The sequence below is a fragment of the Malania oleifera genome, chromosome 11, assembly GCF_029873635.1.
Source record: "Malania oleifera isolate guangnan ecotype guangnan chromosome 11, ASM2987363v1, whole genome shotgun sequence".
Classification (NCBI taxonomy): domain Eukaryota; kingdom Viridiplantae; phylum Streptophyta; class Magnoliopsida; order Santalales; family Ximeniaceae; genus Malania; species Malania oleifera.
This window is the reverse complement of record NC_080427.1, coordinates 56,290,773-56,314,500: the sequence shown is the minus strand read 5'-3', so window position 1 is coordinate 56,314,500 and position 23,728 is coordinate 56,290,773. Positions and strand designations below refer to the sequence as shown.

At 37.4% G+C, this 23,728-nt stretch overlaps 1 protein-coding gene across 2 annotated transcripts in view; it reads right to left on the bottom strand.

Annotated features, from left to right (window-relative positions):
* Window positions 1-722: 722 nt before the first annotated feature.
* LOC131168491 (phosphoglucan phosphatase LSF1, chloroplastic) overlaps window positions 723-23,728 on the bottom strand; it is a 28,658-nt gene continuing 5,652 nt past the window's right edge. Inside the window, exons 7-10 of one of the 2 annotated variants that reach the window (XM_058127961.1) lie at window positions 2,982-3,087; window positions 2,634-2,746; window positions 1,439-1,580; window positions 723-1,239 (exon numbers count right to left, since the gene is read on the bottom strand). In XM_058127961.1, coding sequence (XP_057983944.1) covers window positions 1,114-1,239; window positions 1,439-1,580; window positions 2,634-2,746; window positions 2,982-3,087 — 487 coding nt within the window. In that variant the 3' untranslated portion in view covers window positions 723-1,113. The remainder of the gene's footprint in view (window positions 1,240-1,438; window positions 1,581-2,633; window positions 2,747-2,981; window positions 3,088-23,728) is intronic. The other variant, XM_058127962.1, reaches the window with a different exon arrangement.

Genomic DNA, 23,728 nt, shown 5'->3' with positions numbered 1-23,728 from the left:
TCCAATAAATTTTTTATTGTAAAGTATTGAAAGTACAACACTCGAGTAAAATAATTATAATAATTTTTATTATAATATTTTTTTTAATGTGCATTATTTATAATTTTAATATTTTAACTATATTTTTATAATATTATTTAATTTAAACATGAAAATGAGCATTTTTTTTAATTAAGCTTTTAATTTGTATTAATTTTATAAATATCAATCAAAAAAGTTGTTGATTTTTAGTTTTTCATTTCTATTTTAGATTTTTAGTTTTCATTTTTATAATTTTTGACAGTTTGCATGCTAAATATATAATTCACATACCATCTTTGGTGTGCTCAATAGCCATTCCTTCCCTCCCTAAACAAAACATAGTTGAACCCAAAATTCCATTAAACTGTTCTTGCAAGTTGTGTTATTATCAGTGTACTTCCATACTTTTAAAGCAAAGAATGTAGTCATTTTTTTTCTGGTGGGGAGGGTCGGAGTTCGGAATGTATACTTCGAACAGCCTGGACTGCACCTTTCAATGAGAGAAAAGAGAGAAAACAAAACAAAAAATGATATATAGGATGATAATTTTACTTAAGATTCCAATGGTACAAATTAGAAGCAATGAATCAAGAGATCCAATATAAACAATTGGGACTATTTACTCAATTCAACAGATTACCCTGATTTTTGGCATGGCAGATCGTCATGTGGAAAGCAGTAACAAAAAGCAAATGAAGCCGTAGTCCAAGATTAATTTTATTCAACTGGAACGGATACATACTGTTTCCAACAGCTAATATTGACACAACCTGATTGAATCAATTACAAAGCAAGTTGCTCGTAGTTTATTCTCTTAAACCGTGGTGTAAGTCGTGCAATATCCTGTAAAAGTGGCATGGCTTCATCTCCTATTGGTGAGAAGGCCTGGTAGAGCTTATGCAATATGAACAATTACAACAACCTGAACAGGTTTGATGTTTATTGAGTACAGAGGTCGAGCTTGTTGGGCAAACCCATGTCAACATACAGCGATAACATTGATTCCAGTCGGTGCTCATATAAGGAATTGCCATAGTGAGACTAGCACGATGGTAATGCAGTATAAGGCAAGAACCACAGTACCCATTTCAACTACTTGGGAGTAAAATTGATAGGACAAACAGAGAATGCAACACAACGGGCAGCTTTTGCGAGCATGAACCGCTCATTTTCTGTCAATGGTCTCTCAATAACTTTCACAGTATTTGCATCCTGCAACTTAACACATTTAAACAACTGTTATCAACAGGAGTCTACTGCTTAGAGTGACAACGTCAACAATTTTTTACCATTCAAGCTAAAATCTCTTGTGGTTCATTTGGGCTACACAAATGGTGGTAACCCCTGCCCAATCCCATCACAATGATATTTGAACCTAGGACCTATAAAATGAATTTCAAAAGCAGAATAAACTGACCTTCTGTTGTTCTGTGGATGGCCTCACACTGGCAGTATCACCAACAAATATTACATTGTTAATGTTGCCCCTTTCATCCCTCTCCGTTGGTGAAGCTGTTGAATGTCTCCACTGCCCATTGGCGATGAACTTATAATAATATCTGAAAGGGGATGAGAATAAAGTTTAATAAGTAGTATAAAATGCTCTATTATTCACGAATTGCACGCCATCACATTGTATAATTTCCAATTGGACAATGAACTCATTCTCTTTTATCTTAAACAGCAGTTGTGGAGTGAAAAATTTAATATTCCAACATAATAAGCATTCATCCCATAGTGTCACGAGCTAAGCTTGTTCAGGGCATTATGTTTGTCTGTGACCGTTTGCCTCGTGTGTTTGGGATGGGTTTTCATCATGTAAATACTAGTGTAGGGTTATTTTCCAGTATTTATTTCATTGTATGCCAAAAGGCAGTATGATTCCTCGGTCACTTTGATGTTTCCTAGTGCCAAACTCTTTAGGGGAGGGTGAGTGTTCATCAGTCATTGTAAAACTCACTAGCTTTTGTCAACATGTTTAACCTACATGCCTCCCTCGCTAAGCACACAATGTCAACGGAGGTGTTGTTAATGAATTACGTTTGCTTCAATGTTTACTGCTTGCTTGCCACGGCTTTCATGAATTGATTACTGTTTCCGCTGCTATTTGAATAAATGCTATGAAAGTGTTTCGTGGACAAATTTTGATAAACGATAGGCTGGCTAATTAAGCAAGAGTGCTTTAGCTAGCGCTGCACGGCCCTTCACAAGGGTGTGAAAATAGTTGGACCGTGACACATAGCCATGCAAAGAAAAAGCTCCCTAATTTTATATCAGTTTCGATGCCTGCATTGCAGCATATATTACTGCTACTGTTATTGGAGAAGCCCACTTTAGTTATCATCTGGAGCAATAAAGAAACCTTTCCTTCATCTTCAATTCAATGATTCTTACTTTTGTGTCAATGGCACTACTGCACCAGGAATTGAATAGTTTGAATACTTCAAATTAAAGAGTAGGAACTCAATGAACCATAAAAACATCAGGCTTCAAGGATCAGTCTCGGTAATCAGCCCCAAAAGAAGAAACAAAAAGAAGTAAATACAGATTTTGCCCAGCACATTAAGCAGAAGCTTAGAACTAAACTTCAGAAACAATAGAGTTATGCTTACTTTCCCTGTGGAAGTCTAACTTCAACTTCATGTCTTGATCCACCCTTGTGGACAGCCCTTACAGGTTCCTTCCAATTTCCCGTAAAATCACCAACCAAGAACACTTCCTCACCCTGTAATACAAAGACAAGTAAATTTGCAGGGTTAGCACACAAAAGAACTATTAATCTGTAATTTTCTTAACTTCTGGTAGAGATTATTGGGGTAAAATCTACATGTTCTGAACCCCTTAACAGTATCCAGTCTGCCAAAAATGCATCAAGAGAGACATTCTGTAATTATTCCTTATTATATAGAAGTGATCAAGAAATCAAGATTTAATAAATTTAGGGTTGAGTCATCCATTACCTCATGCCCAATCCACACAAAGGTTACAGAATGTGTTGCAGGTCCATCATGTCTGTCTCTTTCCACCATGGCTATAAGATCCCATGTTGCCCAGACAATTGCTGGTCTACAGTCAGATGCACATCATATAATTTTAATTGCCTATTTATAATGAACATAATATGTTTTGGAATGTTATGTGGTGCACATCTCAAACATATGATACGTAATGAGAAATATATATATAATATCATTAACAAAATGTATTTGCGAGTAGCTGAATCATAGTTTGCAGTTTAACATGTGGCCAAGATCCACAAAAACAACCAAAGGATTATCGAATACAAGCACAGTTGCACCCTCACAAACTGGTGTCACAATTTATTTATTTATTTACTTTTTGCAAATATAGGCAGCTTATATTTAGAAAGCATGTGCATTACAAGTTTGAATGCATAATGACACAACTGAGAGAATTTTTTTATGCTATTTTGACCTACAGCCCATCTAAACTAAGTTATTCCAGCACAACATAGCATCCTAAAGCCAGTGAATGCTACAATACCACAGCCTCCAGAATATCCTTTCCACTGACACACAATCTGTGGGGACTTTCATTATGCCAAACAAGAGGTCCAAAACCCTACATGGGCTACCAAAGCATACAGGATATCCTCTTTACTGATACATAATTTATGGGGACTTTCCTTATGCTAAATGAGTTGTCCCAAAATATACATGGGCTACTGTTAGGATTCCCAAATCTGTTGGGATTTTCTATTTAAAGTTAGGATTCCCACATCAATTGAGATTTCTAATTAATGTGTTATGATTCCCAAATCAATTGGGATTTTATTTAATGTTATGATTATTTAATATTGAGATTTTTATGTAATGTATTAGGAATTCCCAAATCAATTAGGATTGAGTCCATTAAGGACTTGGATTGGGATATACATTCCTAATGCAAGTAAGGTTCCCTACCCTATATATATTATGGGGCTTTTTCATTCAAACAATAACATAATTCATAGCCTTTGGCTAATTTGGAGACAGATCCCCTCGAAATGATCAGCCCTATTTTCTCTTACTACTTTGCTTTCTTCCAATTTTCCCAATTTCTCTATGATAAAACCCTAGGGTCTTATCATTTGGTATCAGAGTTGGCATTCTTGTGGATGTCGTTAACCCGCCAATAAAAGCAAAATCTTGGAATTCTTAATCTTCACTCATACACAATGGCCTCGAAAAATTCAAAAGAGTTGAAGATGAAAGCTAGGCTAAAGGCTAAACTTAGGAATATGTTTTACGTCTCAATTTGAAGAGATCTAGGCATTGCTCTCTAAACTACTCATTCCAGCTTCCCACAAAGAGAGAGAAGATTATGCCTTTATGTCAACTAATTGTAGGAAGCAATCGTACATGCGCAAAGGAGATTACCAAGGAAAGCGAGTCCATGGTCCTTCTCGTATGATGGTGGAATTTCCTTAATGGATAGTGATGACCCAACAGGTTGGGTTTCTAGGGCTAAAAATACTTTTGCTTTCACCACACTGCAGAAAAATTTAAAGTTGAGATTGTTTCTATTAGTCTGGATACGATGTTATTCAATGGTATGACTAGATTGGAGTTCGTTATACAATGTCTTTATAGGCAAAATTTGTTTCTAGATTATTTGTCCGATTTGGGCTCATTGGATATGAGAATATTGATGAAGAGCTTGCCAAAATATGCCAAACTAGCATTGTCCTAGAGTACAAGACATGATTTGAATGGCTATCAAACAAGACTAAAGATTGGATGAAAGCCAACTCGTCGGAACTTTTATCAAAGGTCTCCTACCTGACATTCCGCATGAGGTCATAGTGAATCGGCCATGGACTATGACTGCTGCAATTTCCTTTGCACGATTAGAAGAATAGAAGTCGGGAGAAGAACGACATCGCTCCAAAAAGATCAATAGCAAGTAAAATGTCAAAAGCACTATTACACCATCTACTCCTTGTAATCCTCCTGCCAAATGATTGACTCAAGAGGAACATAAAGAGGGAACAACAAAAGGTTTGTGCTTGTGATGGAAAATGGCATAGAGGGTACAAAAGGGACGACTCTTGATGATTGAACCGGTGGAGGAGCCAGAAGAGGTTGAGGATGACCCCCCTTATTCAGATCAGGAAGGTGCTGAATCTAATGATAATGATAAATTATCACTTCTTGAGTTCATTCTTTAGATGGTTATGCTAATCCTCAAACCATGAAAATTAGTGGCTTCCTAAAATGCCAACTAGTTAGAATTTTAATTGATACAAGTAGCACTAATAAGTTCATGTGGACACTAAAATTGCTAAACTAACCAATCCTACGAAGCAACATGAAAAGTTTGATTTAAAGGTTGTAGATAGAAGAACCTTGACATGTCAAAGCAAGCCTCCGAAGGTTAAACTTATCATGCAAAATCATTGATTTTTTTTTTTTTTGGCTGCCGCTAAAAGACTATGAAGTGGTTTTAAGTATTGATGGTTAAGGACTTCAGGTGATATAGCTTGGAATTTCTCTAAACTGATTATGAATTTTGCAATGAATGGCTAGAGAGTGACTCTTAAGGCAAACATTATAATAATGTTACTACAGTTTCAAGCCATCGTATGGAGAAATTCCTTAAAAAGAGCAATATTGCTGCCCAGTACAACTTCAAGCACCACAGGAATTACAACATCAATCTAGCCAAGATGAAGGGCTAGAATCTCTTATTTCAAAATTTCCTGACCTATTTGTTGATGGGGATCAGCATGCCTTATGTATCCCTTTTACTGATATGATGACACATGGACGACCTTCCGATGTCCACTCCTTTGCTGACATGGTGACACATGGACGACCTCCAGATGTCCACTATTGTTTATATCTATTTTGCAGGAACACATGGGATTAATTGAAGATCTTCTACTTTTTTTATGGAAGACTTTTTTTATGTAAAGACTTTTCTATTGTGTTAATTTATATTTTTCGTGGATATGTTATTTCAAGATTATTAGGTGCTTGAAGACCCAAGTGAAGTATTGAAGCAAATTCCAACTCAAAACCCATGTGGGCCCCACATGGCTACAATGGGTCCCACACAGTTTTGGCCTTCCTTTTGGAATATGTTTAAATTTCAAATTTGAATTGAAATAATGCAAGACAACTAAGCTTGACTTGTGTGCTTATGAGTTGGAGTTTCATGTTTTTTAGTAAGTATTAAATGTGTTCGGTTAATAGTTGTTGAAAGTTGTTGAGAATTGTTGTTGAAAGTTGTTGAGAGTTGTTGAGTGTTTAGTGCTGTCTCCCAGGCTATGCCTATAAATAGCCTTCTTATTGTAAGAACAAGATACATGAAGTTGAAGTTGAATATTGAAGAAGCATCTCTTTGCTTAAGCTTGTAAAGCTTGTTCCTCACCTTGTGAGTGAGTAGTGTGCGGCTACGGCGTTCTCTACGAAGATCAAGTGGTGAGAGACCACTAAACTATCCAATGACTCCATCAACCCCTCCTCCATCTAATACTCTCACGGCCCCCATCAACACCACGCGGCCAACTTCTTCATATACCCACACGACGATCATCATCTACACTTCATTGTTGCGTTCATCTTGTGATTCAAATCTTGTACGAAGGACCTACAGTGTGATCTAACTACGTGTGGAACAACGTCAAGTCATCCAAACCAATCTCTTGGTAACTTCAGGACTTGTGTTTGAATCCTTTGCTATATTTTGTGAACCCTTACTAGTAGATTAAAATCACATCTTTTAATAGCCCATTTGATCCATAGATTGCAATATTGGTACTTGCTAGTTAAAATCAATTGTATGAATATTAGTTTGCTAACATAGAACTTTTATTCTTGAATCTTTGAAATAACAACTTTTCAGCATAAAACTTGACTCCTTTGTGAAAGAACCAATTGGGACTTAATTGTTAGACAAGTCATACACCTTTTGAAAATCCTTGAACATGTGAAATAAAGCATGATTTATTGTGTTTATGTTCGGATAATTAAATTCTTAAATTAAAGTGTTTAAGTGTATGTGCTTGTGTGAGGGTTGAATCGTAGGACATAGGTCGACCATTCCCATCCTACATCATTTGTAGAGCCACGGGGATTGCTATCTCAGCGAACGCATGATCACTACATTTCTCTATTGCCAGATAATGTCACTACTAACATCCGTCCTTATTGCTATCCTTATTTTTAGAAAGTAAAAATAGAAAGATATTGAAAAAGAAATGTTAGATGTTGGCATAATTCAACCAAGTTCATTCCATATTCTTCTCGTCTTATTGGTGAAGAAGGATGGCTCTTGGAAGACGTGTGTTGATGATCGAGCATTAAACAAGAAAACTATGAAGGATAAAAATCATATCCCTGTTGTGGATGAATTGTTAGATGAGTTGGGATGTGCCCGATAGTTCACCCAACTTGACTTGAGATCAGGCTATCACCAGATTTGAGTACATGAGGATGACATTCAGAAGACTGCATTTTGAACTCATGATAGCCATTACGAGTTCTTGGTTATGCCTTTTTGGTAGGATGGCAAAATGAATTAACGGGTCGGGTTCGGGCAGGTCATAAACGGGTTCGAGCTCAGGTTGGCTTGTTTAATAGCAGGTGACTAAGAGGGAAAATGTAAAAAAAAATATATATATTAAACTGAGACTCTGAGAGTGAGAGCGGAGAGGGAGGTTGAGAGTGAGAGGGAGAGGGAGACAAAGTGGGAGGGAGAGCACTAAGAGGGAAATTGAGACTAAGAGTGAGAGGGAGACTGAGAGTGAGAGGGGGACGGAGATGAGTGAGATGGAGACGACGGCGAGTGACTGAGTGAGACAGAGACGAGAGATTGGGAGCAAATCTGATCTGGCAGATATGATACAGACGGCGACGACGAGAGCAAGAGTTGTGAGATGGAGAGCTGCGAGTCTGTGACGTCATGCCGACTGCGAGGCTGGAACTACGAAAGCAAGAGCAAGAGCCGAGAGGAGAGAAGATCTGCAGAGGAGAGAGCAGTGGCAAGAAACGGGGAGGAGGGAAAGACATCTACGTGGCTGCGCCACATGCTGGTGCTACACAGCTACTAGGTTAGGTTTCATTTCAAATGCTTCCAGCCTTTAGAATAAGAATATAAAGTATCTATATGGAGATAAATGGGTCACCCGGCGAGTGACCCCACCCGAACCCGCCTAACCCGTTTAATAAACGGATCAGGTCCAAGTTCACCCGTTTATAAACGGGTCAACTTGCATTGACCCAAACCCGGTTTAAACGGGCGGGTCATGGGTTACCCATTGGGTTTTGACCCATTTTGCCACCCTTACTTTTTGGGTTAATCAATGTGCCTTCGACCTTCCAAAGTCTCATGAATGACATTTTCTGAACATTTTCCAACCTTACCTACGTAAATTTGTTCTCATATTTTTTTATGGTATCTTAATGTAGCTTTGCTCAATCGCATGTGGAATACCTTGGCCATATTGTTTCCCAAGAAGGTGTTTCAATTTACCCTTCTAAATTACAAGTGATGACAAACTAGCCCATTCCACAAATAATCAAAATGTTGCAAGGATTTCTAGGGTTAACAGGTTACTATCGCAAGTTTGTCAAGGATTATGAAAAGATTAGCACTCCATTGACCACTCTATTGAAGAAGGATGCATGCATATGGAGTGAGGAAGCTGAACAAGCCTCTGTGAAGCTTAAGCACGCAATGTCCACCACACCACTTCTTGCTTTACCAGATTTCAACAAGATGTTCATCATTGAGTCTAATGCATCAAGAGTTGGCATTGGTGCAGTTTTTTAGTGCAAGATAGACATCCATTGCTTTTACTAGTAAGGCTATTTTCTCCATCTCACATTGGCATGTCTGTTTAAGCAAAAAAGATGCTAGGCATGGTGCATGCAGTTACAAAGTGGAGACCATATTTAATTGGCCGGCATTTCCGAATCCGAACTAATCACAAAAGCCTGAAGTCTTTTTTGGAGCATAGAATCTCTTTCATGGAACAAAAAAAGTGGGTCACCAAGTTGTTGGGCTATGACTATGAGATTATTGACAAGAAAGGGACTGAGAATGTGGTGGCAAATGCACTTGCACGACTTCCTGAACAAGGTGAACTTTAGAGCAATTTTTGTACCTACATGTACTACTCTTAAACAAATCAAGACGTAATGGTGGCAAAATCTAGATACTAGAGGTATTATCCAAAAGCTATAAGAAGAGCCAACTTTAGTTCCTCCTTACTTTTGGGACTCTTTAAACTTACTGTATAAGGGGAGGATTTTATTAGAGCCTAATGCAGCCCATAAGAAAACCATACTACAAGAATTACACATCACCAGCTGCATGTCACCCTGATTTTCTTAGAACCTACAAGTACATTTCTCAAGAATTTTATTGGAAGAGAATAAAGGGTGAAATTAGGAAGCTTGTGGCAGAATGTGATGTTTGTTAATGATAGAAAGCGGAAACCATGGCAAGTCTAGGCCTTCTACAGCCTCTTCTTATTCCAAAAGAATCTTGGACTAGGGGTGTTCATGGTTTGGTTACCTAAACTGGACCTCTAGTAACCGAACCAAGGTTTTGGTTAAGTGCTTTTGTAAACTGACTGATCCGAACCCTTTAGTTAATCGTCCAATTAACCGACAGTTTGATTTAGTTATCCAACCGATTTTCAAACTAGTATACTTTTTTTAAAGAAAAATGAGATATTTTACTAGATTTTTGATTTAGTGCGTGCATTTACACTTTATTAATATAAATTAATCACCTAAAAAGTATTTGTGCATATTATTTTATAACTTTATTATATATCATATATATTATTATATAATTATATATAATATAAATAAACACATATATTAGTTCGGTTCAGGTAACCATCGGGTTCATGAACATAAAAACCAAAATTGAACTGATAATCGAAAACTATTAAAAAATAAATAAAAAAGAGAACCAAAATTTCAATTCAGTTTGGATCTAATTTTCCGATCGAATTGGGTTTCAAATATTTTTGAACAGCCTTGGCTTCGACTAATATGTCCATGGATTTCATTGAGAGACTACCATCTTCTCATGAAGTCTACTATTTTTGTTATTATGGACCATCTCACAAAATATACTCATATTGTGCCATAACTCACCCTTATACTACTATAAGTGTTGCTCATACTTTTGTTGAGAATATTATTAAGTTGCATGAAATTCCTCAGTCTATTGTCAGTGATCATGACAAAAGTCTTTACCAACAACATTTGGAGGGAGCTTTTCCATTTTTAATATCATCTACAATCAAATGGGCAAATTGAAGTTATTAACAGGTGCTTGGTGAATTATCTTTGTTACTTTCCTAGCGACAAACCAAAGGATTGGGTGCATTGGCTCCCATAGGCTAAATGGTGGTACAATACCACTTATCATTCCACCATCAAGTTGACTCCATTTGAGGCTATCTATGGTTGAGCTCCTCCTGTTCTTGCTAGGTATTCCGCTAGATCATCCAAAATTGATCAAGTTGATAAGGTCTTACATGATTCGAGACAAAGTGCTTCAACTCCTCAAGGAAAATCTAGTTGCAGCTCAAGCTCATGTGAACCAACAAGTTGAGAAGCACCATAGTGAAAGGGAATTCTTAGTGGCAGATTGGGTAGCAGCTTAAGCTCATGTGAACCAGCAAGTTGATAACCACCATAGTGAAATGGAATTCTCAGTGGAAGATTGGGTATTTCTTAGGCTATAGCCCTATAGACAGACATCTGTGGCTGTTCATTCATCAATGAAGTTGTCTCCTCAGTTTTATAGGCCTTACAAAATCCTAGAACATATAGGCCATGTTGCTCATCATCTTGACTTACCAACAGGTTTTAAGGTACATCCAATTTTTCATCTCTTGCCTCAAAAATAAGTTAGGAGAGCAAGTTGCTATGCATGCCACTGCCTGGTGTTGCACCTACTGGTCAAGTTCAAGTGTAGCCAAAAGCAAATCTGGATTGTCAATTGGTCAAACATAGACGTCAAGACATCACAAAAGTTTTAGGTCACTAGTCCCACTTACCATCTGAAGATGCAACTTGGGAAACTTATCAATCCTTGGAGAAGAGATTCCTGGAGTTTATTGTTGCACAACCTTGAGGACAAGGCTGACTTGAAGGAGGTAGGAATGTTAGGATTCCCAAATCAATTTGGATTTCCAATTAACGTGTTAGGATTCCAAAATCATTGGGACTTTCTATTTAATGTTAGGATTCCCAAATCAATTGGGGTTTCTAATTAATGTGTTATGATTCCCAAATCAGTTTGGATTCTATTTATTGTTAGGATTATTTAATGTTGAGAATTTTATATAATGTGTTAGGGTTCCCAAATCAATAAGGATCGAGTCCACTAAGGACTTGGATTGGGATATTTTACATTACTAATGGAAGTAAGGTTCCCTATAACCCTACAGGCCTTTTTTTGTTTAAGCAATAACATAATTCAAAGCCTTCAACTAATTTGGAGGCAAATCCCCTCGAAGTAATCAACCCTATTTTCTCTTACTACTTTCCTTTCTTCCAATTTCCCCTATTTCTCTATGATAAAACCCTAGGGTCTTATTAGCTACATTCTTCCCCCCAAGGCTCTCCCTCCTTCCCTCCCTACTATGAAACAGACCCTAGAGTTATGCACACATTCGCAGTAAATCAAAAGAAAAATAGAAGAAAACAAGAATCTAGTGATCTACGTGGTTCAACAATAAGCCTAAGTCCATAGAGTCACTACAAAATTTCTACTAAAATAGTCGATGAAAACTGCCTTGGGGTTTCAACCCTAGGCTAAAGCATACATATAGAGCCAACATATTTAAAAATACCAAAATACGCTCAAACAACAATATAATGACACTACAACGTGGCTCAAAATACCAAATCATAGCCCCCCTTGCAGCCCCCCAACACACCCACATGGAACAGCTCACTTGTAAACATAAGCCACAACTCAATCTCTACCTTGGCAAGTATTAACACGTGGAACTTTGAGACTTGTAACTCTTGTTATCATCCAAGTCTCTAACATAATCTACATTGATGATCCCCTCTATTAAAGTTCACCTGTACCAAATTCAAAGCCAAAATTTGTACTACCATTCAAGTGCCTGAGAAGCCACGTCAAAGCTCTCCAATGCTCCTTGCTTAGATTTTCCATAAACCGTGCACCCCAGAACATTGGTGTACGATATCCTCAATATCTCCATCCTCCTCTAAATATGGACATCGTACTAAAGATACTCTAAAATGATTTGCCAATGGAGTAGAAACTTCACTCATACTAAACCTCTCCAACACCTTCTCCATATAAGTCTTTTGAGAGACCCAAAGCTTTCTTTATTTCCTTCGCCCCATGCTAAACCTCTCCAACCTCTTTGCCACTAATTTGACCTTGAACAGTTTGCCTTCCATTTTTGAAACATCATCTTTCTTCTTGAATGCCAACTTGCATTCCACAACTTTCCCTCCATAATAAAGCTTCACTAGAAACCCAAGGCTGATTTTTGTGCAAATACTCTACCTCTTCCATTATAGCTTCCATCCACTTATTTCTCTTTGAATTAGAAAGAGCAACCATAATCCATAGTTTACGTATCCTGAAAAGAATTGTTTTGAAGCAGTCAACAAAATTCCTTCATCATCAGAATTATTGTCACCACACTTGTGATGCTTAATAGTCAGCCTTTCTTTTCTTCCTCCTTGTTCAAAAGAGGACAATCTCATTTATAGTGCCCTTTTTATTTGCACTTGAAACATTCCATGTTCTTGGGCTTTGATTTAGACTTTGATTGGGTGCCTTGGACTTTGATTTAGACCTTGGATCAATGGTAAGGTTGCTCCTTTGTGACCGTTTGGTCATAGGTTAGAGTCCAAGGAAATAACTTCCCTACATAAAAAGTAGAGGTAAGGTTGCATGCGCTGTGATGACCCTCCCCCTACCCTCGCAAAGTGAGGAGCCTTGTGGCCCAGGGATGCCCTTTTTTTTTTTTTTTTCATTTAAACTTTTACTTACCCTTATCCTTGGATCTTCCTCAACTACACCCGACATAGCAACCAAGCCCTTTAGTTGATGGTCCTCCTTGTCACGTATCCTTCTTGCTTTGTTCAACCTTAAAACCCCACAAACCTCTTGATAGGTTGCAGCAGACTTCCCATAGGGCAGTGGCACAACCAAGTGTTCAAATGAGGAAGAAACAGAAGATAACAACATCAATGCCTTACCTTCATCTTTAATTCTCACATTTACTTTGAGCAAATTGTAGAGAAATCGATTAAACTGATTTACATGTTGATTTAGATTTCTATAGGAATACAAAGAAACATTAGTGACTTCTTCAAGAGCAGTTTGTTCATGTTGTTCTTTGCCACAGAGACTCTCCAGTTTCACTCATAGACCTTTTTTTTGTTTTCTCCTCCACGTCAAATACAAAATTTTCCAAACAAGATCTAAAGGCAATTTGTTCTAGTTCTATCCAAACATCTTCATCCATCTTCTCCGGTTTCTCTCCTAATAGTGCCTTGTAAACTACTGATGAACCAAATTGGTTACTAGCATCTGCCATAAGCTCAACTTTCCTTTCCCATTCAAACTTACCCAACCTAGTTTTCACCCTGCAAATCTTTGTGGCAATCAAAATGTAAACCCTAGCACAAACCTAGTGCTCTGACACCAATTATTATGAAACATGCCCTAGGGTTATGCACATGTGCCGCAAATTGGAAGAATAATAAAAGAAACAAGAACACAACAACTTACGTTATTCAACAAGGCACGTGCGTAAATGGAGACTACAAAATTTCGTTCATATCATCACTCAAAATTGCCTTATGATTTCAAACCTAAACTACAAGCGCATATACACACATGGCCCCCATGAAAACCACAAAATATCCCAAGGCTCTCCCCCCCCCCCCCCCGCGGCCGCCCTTCACCCCACCCCCAAAAAGAAGCATGCACACACACACATGCAACTCAAAATTTATATGGTCCGTAACATGCCAATTAAATAAAATATTTTTTTTTTTTTTTTAAGTGTCATCAACAGAAGACAAATTTGAGACTGCTCATATTTATTCACAAATTTCTAATAGTTTTCACTAATTTCTAGAATCATGCACAAGACTATTTTAATCAAATTCTTTTTTTCTTTTTTTCTTTTTTTGTTAATGAGTGCCCCAACCATAAATTAAGTACCTATCTTTAGGACATTCTAGCATAGATACCCAGCGACAAGAGTTCACTTAAATATAGCTTCAATCTAGTGAGGAATTAAAGATAGTATTTGATAATTAATATTTAAAATATGGGTTAATTAGAAGATGGTGTGTTCCACTCAAATACTAGTATAATCAAAAGAGACATTTAATTTATACTAGTATATCATTATTCATGGTAGGACAAAGCATTTTTAAAAGAATCAAATTCAACTAAAATTGGATAGAATTATTTTTAAACATGTATGGCATCTTCTAAAACTATTATAAAGACTATAAAGTATATAATGTTAGCTAAATAAACAATCATTAAAATTTTACAAGAAATATAAAGAAAAAAATCATAGACCTATAAGTACCTTCTAGAATCTAGATAATAGTTGCTAACTTATTTAAATTAGGGAAAAAAATTCACCAATTGACCATTTAGTAAACAAGAGTAACAACTATAAAATTTTAAATATTGAACTGCAATTTATATAAATATTTAATTATTAATATATAGGAATTATGCGTCAAAATTATTGAATTTTACATGGGTCCCCTCATACCACTTTAGTATGTAAGTTAAATATTATTTTTAAATTTTAGCATTTCATAAATTAAAATCATAACTCACATGAGTACAAACTAATATTATTTTTATAAAAAGAGAAGAAAGTAAAAGAGAGATAATTATATAAGAGGAAGTGAATATCACTTGGTGTACTTAGCTTACAACTTTGAGATGTATATATAGCTATACAAGAGAGTGAGGTTATCCTAACATTCCGATGTGGGACTAAAAACTATACACTATGTTCAATACTCCCCCTCAAGCTAAAACGAATATGTTGACAAGTCGAAACTTGGAGAAAGCAGTGTGTAATAAACTTGGGTCAACAGACTTGGTGAAGACATCAGCAACCTGGCCTTTGGAGGAGATCAAGTGGGGAGAGATAATCCCTGAACAAACTTTTTCCTTGATGAAGTGAATATCCACCTCAATATGCTTAGTCCTCTCATGCAGAACTAAATCAGAAAAGAGAGATACAGCAGACTTGTTGTCACAAAACAACAAAGAAGAGTCTGTCACAGGAAAGCCAATCTCAGAAAGGAGAGAGTGTAGCCATAGGATCTAACAGGTACCTTGTGCCATAGCGCGGTACTTAGCCTCAGCAGAAGAACATGAAACCATCTCCTGCTTCTTACTCTTCTAAGAAAGAAGATGATCACCCTTGAAAGTACAATACCTGAGGTAGATCGTCTGTCAGTCTTGGACCTAGCATAGTCAGCATTAGTAAACATGAAAAGACCTGGTTGTATTCTAGATGAATAGAATAATCCCAGTCCAAGTGAGGTCTTCGCATACCGTAAGATGTGATAGACGACATCAAGATGTGAAGTCCGGGGAGAATGCATGAACTGACTTACTAGGCTCACTACATAGGCCAAATCAGGCCGAGTGTTGGTCAAATAGATAAGGCGACCAACAAGTCTCTAATACACCAAAAGGTCTATCAATAGAACACCAGACTCTGCAGAAAGGGAAATATTAGGATCCAGAGGCGTAGAAGCAGATCGACATCTCAACATACCAGTGTCCATAAGGAGATCTAGGGCATATTTCCGCTGAGAGAGGGAAATTCCCTTGCGGGAGCGTGCTATCTCAATGCCCAAGAAATACTTGAGGGGTCCCAATCCCAGATCCTTGATGTCAAAGGTGTCCCCCAAGTCCTTTCTAATCTAAGCAATTCCAAACAAGTCATTACCTATAACAATAATATCATCCACATAGATAAAGATAATGGTGCAAGGACCATGGGAGAGACGCCTAATAAAGCAAGTGTGGTCTGAATGGCGTTGAATAAATCTCATAGAGAGAACCACATCATTGAATCTTCTGAACCATGCACAAGGTGATTGCTTAAGTCCATATAAGGACTTGCGCAATTTACACACCTTTCCAGAATACTCCCCTGAGCAGAAAAATCGAGAGGGAGATCCATGTAAATAGTATCAGTAAGATCACCATTCAAGAAGGCGTTCTTGACATCAAGCTGATATAAAGGCCAAGTGAAAGATACCGCCAAAGAGATCAGGAGGTGAACAGTAGTAAGTTTCGCCACATGAGCAAATGTAGCATGGAAATCCTGACCTGGAATCTGCGTAAAAACCTTAGCCACCAAGTGGGCTTTATACCTGTCAACAGTACCATCTACAAGGTGCTTAACTATGAATACCCATTTACAGCCCACCGTGCGTGCACCTAAAGGAAGGGGAACAAGATCCCAAGTATGCTGCTGCTGTAGAGCTTCCATCTCATCACGCATGGTTGCAACCCATTTGGGGTCATGGAGGGCCTCATAAACTGAGCGAGGTATGATAATAGCATCAACATGTCCCAAAAAGGCTCGATAACTCGAGGAAATATCCTAATAAAAAAGATACTGGGAGATAGGGTAGTCAGTAGAACGGGCTAAAGAAAGTCTATTAGGAGATCAACGGATTCGAGAAGGATATCGTGAGGAGGGAGCAGGGGGATCAGGGACTGTAGGAGACATACCCGAGCTCAGTGAAGATGCTGGCAGAGGCTCCAAAGGGCTCAGTGGGCGAGTGTAAATCTGTGGAAAGAGAGAGATATGGTCCTGCCTAGTGGGGGAAAAGGTAGTGGGCTCAGAAGATGAAGACGACACCGAAGAAGAGGGCATTGATACAGATGGGAGAAAGATAGGCTTAGGTCGAGGAAGTGGAGATGGCACTGGCAGAGATATGGAAGGAGAGGAGTCAATGTAGAAGGGGGTAGACTCATGGAAAGTAACATCGAGAGAGTGATAAGTGTGCCAACCAACAGGATCATAATAGCGATATCCCTTAGACATAGAGGAATACTCTAAAAAAATGCATTGGATGGCCTTATCATCAAGCTTGGTTCGAGAAGGACTCCGACCATGATTAAAGCAAGTGCATCCAAACACTCTAGGAAGAAGGGAGAAAAGGGATCTGTCAGGATGCAGAAGATGAAGTAGAGCAGAATTCTACAATGCACGACTTGGGGTACGATTGAGAAGATAGGCTGCAGTGAGAACGGCATGAGGCCAATAAGACTTGGGGACTTGCATTCCCCGAAGAAGACAACGGACAATAGACATGATGTGGCGATTTTTGCGTTCAATCACACCATTTTGTTCAGGAGTGTAAGGACATGTCAGTTGTTGGAGAATACCTTGTTGACACAACTCAGCACGAAACTCATTATTGAGGTACTCACGGCCATTGTCAGACATCAAGATACAAACCATGATATTGTATTGAGTCTTAATCATTCACAGGAAAGCCTGCAAATGAGTGAAAACTTCAGATTTATTTTTCATGAGGTTGACCTAGGTACAACGGGAGTAATCGTCAATAAAGGTGACATAATATCGATGCTAAGTGAGTGAGAAGACAGGGGAGGAACCCCCGACATCACTATGAACAATATCAAAAGCTGCAAGAGAACGGTGCATACGAGACAGATAAGATGAACGAACATGCTTAGATAATTCGCAAGTAGCACACTCAAAATTTAAATTCTTACAAGCTTTATTAAATTCTGGAAACAGCCAACACAAATATTTAAAATTTGCATGCCCCAAACGGGCACGCCACAAATCCAAGGTTTGTAAAGAGAAAACAAGGGAAACATCAGAAGGCAAAGCAGATGCCTAAAAGCCAAAAGAGGATGCAGAATAGGAAGGCGGATCGCCAAAGTAGTAGAGCCCGTCCCTTTCAAAGCCCTTGCCAAAAATCTTCCTCGAACTCAGGTCCTACAAGTAACAAGAGTTGGGTAAGAAAACCACAGCATAGTTACATTGTGGCAATACGACAAACAGATAACAAGTTATAGGAAAATTGTGGAACATAATAAATAGGGAATAAAGATAGAGTAGAGGATAAACAAGCAGTGCCTTGGGTATGAATGGAACGAGAGGTACCATTGACAATGCGGACAGTACAAACCAACGAAGGGATAGGAGATGTAATGAAAGATGCCTCACCAGTCAAATGGTTGTTCACCCCTGAGTCCAATATCCAAACGGGTATGCCACCAGGCATGCCAAACTTACTTAAAAGGGCAGTAAGGTTACTTGCAGCAAAGGTGGTTGTAAAGGAGGATGCAGTCGGTGCAGCAAAGGCAAGGAGGCTAATCTGAGACTGAAGTTGGGTAAGCTAAGCCTGAAGCTGAGACAAATCTGGAACAGCAGCAGGTGTAGGAGTAAAAGAAGCCGGAGGTGCAGGAAGAGATTCTGCAACAGCTCCAATGTTAGAAAGTCCCCGACCTTTGCCACGACCACGACCATGAGAGGCCTGTTTGGAGTAACGCTCGTGCAGCTCAAGGTGGAGAATGAAGTAGCGCTCAATGGTGTAATTATTCCATTGGCAATGCTAGCAGAATCAAGTCTTGCGTTCAATAGACCTAGCACCAGTAGGGGCTGCAAGGGCAACCAGCTTAGGCACGCTAGAAGAAGCAAATCCAGGGAGCAGACGTCATCGCCGATCATCACCATCAATCATTGCAAATGCCTCGTACAAAGAGGGCACCGGGGTTGTGTTCAAATTCTAAGTCCAAAGTGATTTGAACTCAAGTTTTAAACACATCAAGAACTGATAAGTATGCGGATGATCCTAGCGCTTTGCCTCAATAGTTGCTGCCTCAATAGGAAACTCAGAAAAAGGCTCATACTAGGTGAGCTCCACCCACTGAGACTAGATATAGCCGAAGAAGTCAGTCACAGATAAACCCAAAGAAGCCCGAGTCGCCTGGTGGAGCTCCCGATAAGGCTCAAAAATCCAAACCTCACACCTTGTGTGGGCAAACATTTTGGTCAAGGTAGACCAAAGGATATGAACAGTATCGTGAAACATGAACATCATGTAGAGGCAGTCTTCCATAGAAGCAAATATTCAACCCAGGATGACACAATTGTCAATGGACCACTGTCGATGAGCCGAATCAGTATTAACAGGGCGAAACTCCAATCCTAACAACCACTCAGCCTTGCCATGGCCCTCAAGATATAAGCGAAGGGACTATGATTAGGCATGAAAGTTGTCGCCATTCAGAAGAATGCTGGTGACCTTCTGAACAAGAGCAATCTGAGTCATAGATAAGTCAGGGCGTGGAAGGTTCAAAGAAGAAGTGGTGGATTTACTATCCTTAGCAGGCATATCACTGTCCTTGGTAGACATTGTAAAGAAGAGGAATAGGCTGCAAAAGTATCAATGCAGCAAAGCAAAGCAAGTCGCCAGAAAAAGGACGCCGAAAGCCGCTGAAGTCACCGGGAAAGTTGCCGAGAATTTGTCGAAGTCACTAGAAAAGCCGCCAAAAGGCACCGGTAAAGTCGCTGGAAGTCGCCGCGAAGGGCGTTGAAAGTCATCGAAAAAGTCGATGGAGTCAGCGGGGAAGTCTCCGAAAAGTTGCCGAAAGTCGCCAGAAAAAGGTCCCCGGAAAGTGATAGTATGAAATGAAATTGGAAACTGAGTTTTCTGATGTACAAGATCCACTAAAAGTGGCAAGTACAGAGCATACGACTCAACCTACTACAAATAAAGCTTTATGATGCACAAGCTCCACATACGTGGCGAGTGTAGAGCATACGGCACAATTAAGAACCCGGACCTTAAACAAGGAACCTAACCTTGCTCTGATACCAAGAAGAAAGTAAAAGAAAGAGAACTATACAAGAGGAAGTGAATATCACTTGGTGTACTTAGCTTACAACTTTAAGATGTATATATAGTTATACAAGAGAGTGAGGTTATCCTAACATTCCGATGTGGGACTAAAAACTATACACTATGTTCAATAAAAAGATTCAAAATTTGATACATTAATTAAATTTCATCTTACCTGTACCAAGTTGTAAAATAAATTCTTACATCTTAAATTTTTTATACACAGAAAAACTGCATATTAAATTATTACAAAATCTCTATAAAAATAGAGAAATATGCTGAATGATTTCTGCAAAAAATCATTCTTTTAGATAATAATATCCTTGAATTCTTCAAACCATACTCTACTTGCCTTTCAAATGATAGCATATTACGTTTAGACACGTCTTTTAAAATATTGTGACCAACATAACTATTCCAAGTAGCCTTAGTGGCTACATAACCATATTTGATGTATTTTGATGATATCAACCTAATTGTAATTCCAAGTTTAACCTATCTTTGCAGATCAAGTTAGTACAGGTACAAGTAACAAATACATGAAGGTACTAGGTCAAAAGCAAAGATCGGATTGGGTGGACATTCGAGTAGGAAAGATCAAAGCTCACTCGGAAGAACTCAAGCACATCCAACAAAGTCATAGTGTAATAGGGAGTGCTTGAGGTAGGAACTGATATAACGCTTGCGATATTGTTTCACGCATGTTTATTGAGCAAGAGTTGAGCAAATTGTATGTGCATACTAGTTCGTAAGAGTACATAGGATATCACTAAGTCATAAGTTCAGTACTTATGAGTTTTTAGAGTCAAAACACAGAGTTTTATAATCCTTTACTCAAATGTATTTTACTATGGGACAAGTTTTAAATCATATTAGTGTTGTAATCTTTTAAAGACTTGGTCCCGATTGGGTTTAAACCTCATTCAAGCACCTAAAAATCAAGTTAATGAAGAAACAGGGCAAACCGTCGACGATTTGGCCCAAGTGCATCGACGGTTTCAGGTAGAGAGTTTAATAGATTTTGGCCTGAATGAAACTATCCACGGTTTGAGGGGAAACCGTCAATGGTTTGGGGAATCCGTCGACGGTTTGTGTCGAGATTCTACACCCAACGACTAGTTTTCAAAGTAAACAATTATTTTATTAGCCCAATGGTCACAAAACAGCTAGTAGCTCAATTTGCGTATAGATACAAGTCCAAAGGTTAGTTTTAATATTTATTTAGTAATTTACATTTCATTCCCAAGCACATCACATTTTAGTTCATCATTCTTGTGCTCAAAATCTCTCTTGCTCTTTAATCTAGTTGTAAATCATTACTTTGAGAGATTTGTGTGAGGTTTTGATTGTATCAAATATCAGCTCATTCAAGGAGCATTTGTTTTTGCAAATCATATTCATCGTCTTGTTGTAAACGGGTTCTTGGTGAACCGAATTGCAAGGGTTCTTGGTGAACCTTACTGGAAGGCTCTTGGTGAGCAAAATGGATTTGTTCCCGTGGTGTAGAGGCTTCTCCGCCGGTAAAGGAGTTGTGTTAGTGCATTGTGGAAACCTTAGGTGTGACTCAAGGCGTGGGCATAGGCAAAGGGCCGAACCACGTTAACATTGGTGTTGAGCTTTTCTTCCCTTCTCTTTAATTTATATCTTGTGCATGATTTATATTCTATATACTGTGATATAATCATTTGTATCTTGCAAAGATTTTATATTTTGTAGAGAAAATGGAAAATACGCAAAAGAGTCTATTCACCCCCCTCTAGACTCGACTCTAGGGCCAACAATTCCAATAGCCTACTTTATTTATACATACTATTATATAATAATTCAATATTAAGCAACCACAACAACAAGCCTTAAGTCCTACTAGGAATGGTTGTCACACGATCACGGGCATTTGCCTCAACTATCTCAAGAGCTATTAAATCCTTTCTAATTATTTCATTCCATGTTATTTTAGGTCTATCTCCAGCCCTTCTAACACCAGTAATAGTAACTAACTCACTACTCCTTACAGGTGCTCTTGAATTCTCCAATGTAGTAGTACTAGTAGTGCATCAAAGATGCAGTCATCGATTCTCCCAAAAGACCACAATTATAGCGAGCAAGCATATTAATGACGAAGGACGCATTTTCACTATGCTACTAATACTTGTACTTGCTCTACTATTTAGCCCAAACTTGATTGAGGAAGTGTTATAAGGCGTAAAAAATAAATAATAATAATAATAATAATAATAATAATTTTGTTAGGTTGTGCATACTATGAACACTTTGTGGAATAGGATGGCTAGCTCTATTAAAAAGATAACAAAAGAGATTTTAGTTGAATCTAGAGGAAGATTTTCGAGCAATAAAGAAAATTGGAGGTGGAATCAAAATGTCCAAAAAGCATTAAAGACAAAAAGAAGTAGGTATAAAACATGGCAAAATTATAGAAAAATAGAAAACCTTGAAAAAAATAAAGAGGCAAAGACCAAGGTAATGTAACTCAATATCTAATAACTCAATAACAACTTTACCTAACTTTTCAAGACAGCATTATTTTTATCCAAAATTCTAAATTATCCTAAATTTTTATTTTTAAAATTTAGTAGAATGATGTGATCTATTAGTGTCCATATATGTATATAATCAATAAAAAATCAAAGTAAATATAACATTAAGGTATTATCAATGTGTTTAAAATGCATATAAGCAAGTAAATAACTAGAATAATAAGAATTTAAAAATTCCTTTCAAAATTTGGGTGAAGAAATGTTTAATCATTATGAAACTTTATTTTTTAAAATGTAATTTTAATGTTATACATTACATATATGTAATATCATATTTTAGTTATTGCAAATCTATGTAGCGTAAGTGTCATGTGCAGTCCATATCTCTTTAACTTAGAATTTTTTTGAGCACTTCCATGTATCATATTTTAATTATTGCAAAATCTTAAAAAAAAAAATAAACAAAAACACACACACACAGAGAAAAGGGGCAGCCCAGCGTGCAAAACTTCTGCATATGCAGAGGCTCTGGGGAAGGGTTGGACCATGATGGGTCTATAGTACATAGCCTTATTGCAAAATCCATATATATCATATTTTTACTTTTTTCCCCCATCACTTCCCCATCACTCATTGGAACTCCTCTAAAATTATTTAAAAAATTTCTAAGACATATAATAATGCATCGTAATATATTTTTATTTTATTTTGTTCATTAAAAAAAAAAAAAGGCAGCATGGTGCACAAAACTCTTGCGTATGCAGGGTCTGGGCAAGAGTATATATTGAGATTTTTTACATAATAAAAGGAAGGAAGAAGATTCATATTTATTATTACATTTATAAACATGCGCAAATATGTATATATTAAAACTTAATATTTTCAATAAATAATATATTTAAATAATACATTTATATGCATACACACACATACATCAGTGTTATGTAAATAATAAAACTTAATATTTTCAATAAATAATATATTTAAATAAAATATTATATAACTTTAATCAGTCCTTTTCATGTCGTATCATGTCTTACATTCTCAGGATTTGTCATGTCCCTATATCAACATTGCATTGTAGCAATATCCCATTTTGCACCTGAATTTTATAGTTTCAAAGAGAACAAAAAGTTTTTTTATATAATTTAGAATACCTTTATTTTAGTTTTATAAATTAAACAATAACAATGTATTATCAATTATTAAAAAAACATATATATTACATTAAAAATTATCTAATTACACATGGCTTATTTACTAATATTTGAAATATATAAAAATAGCAAAATTTGTTGT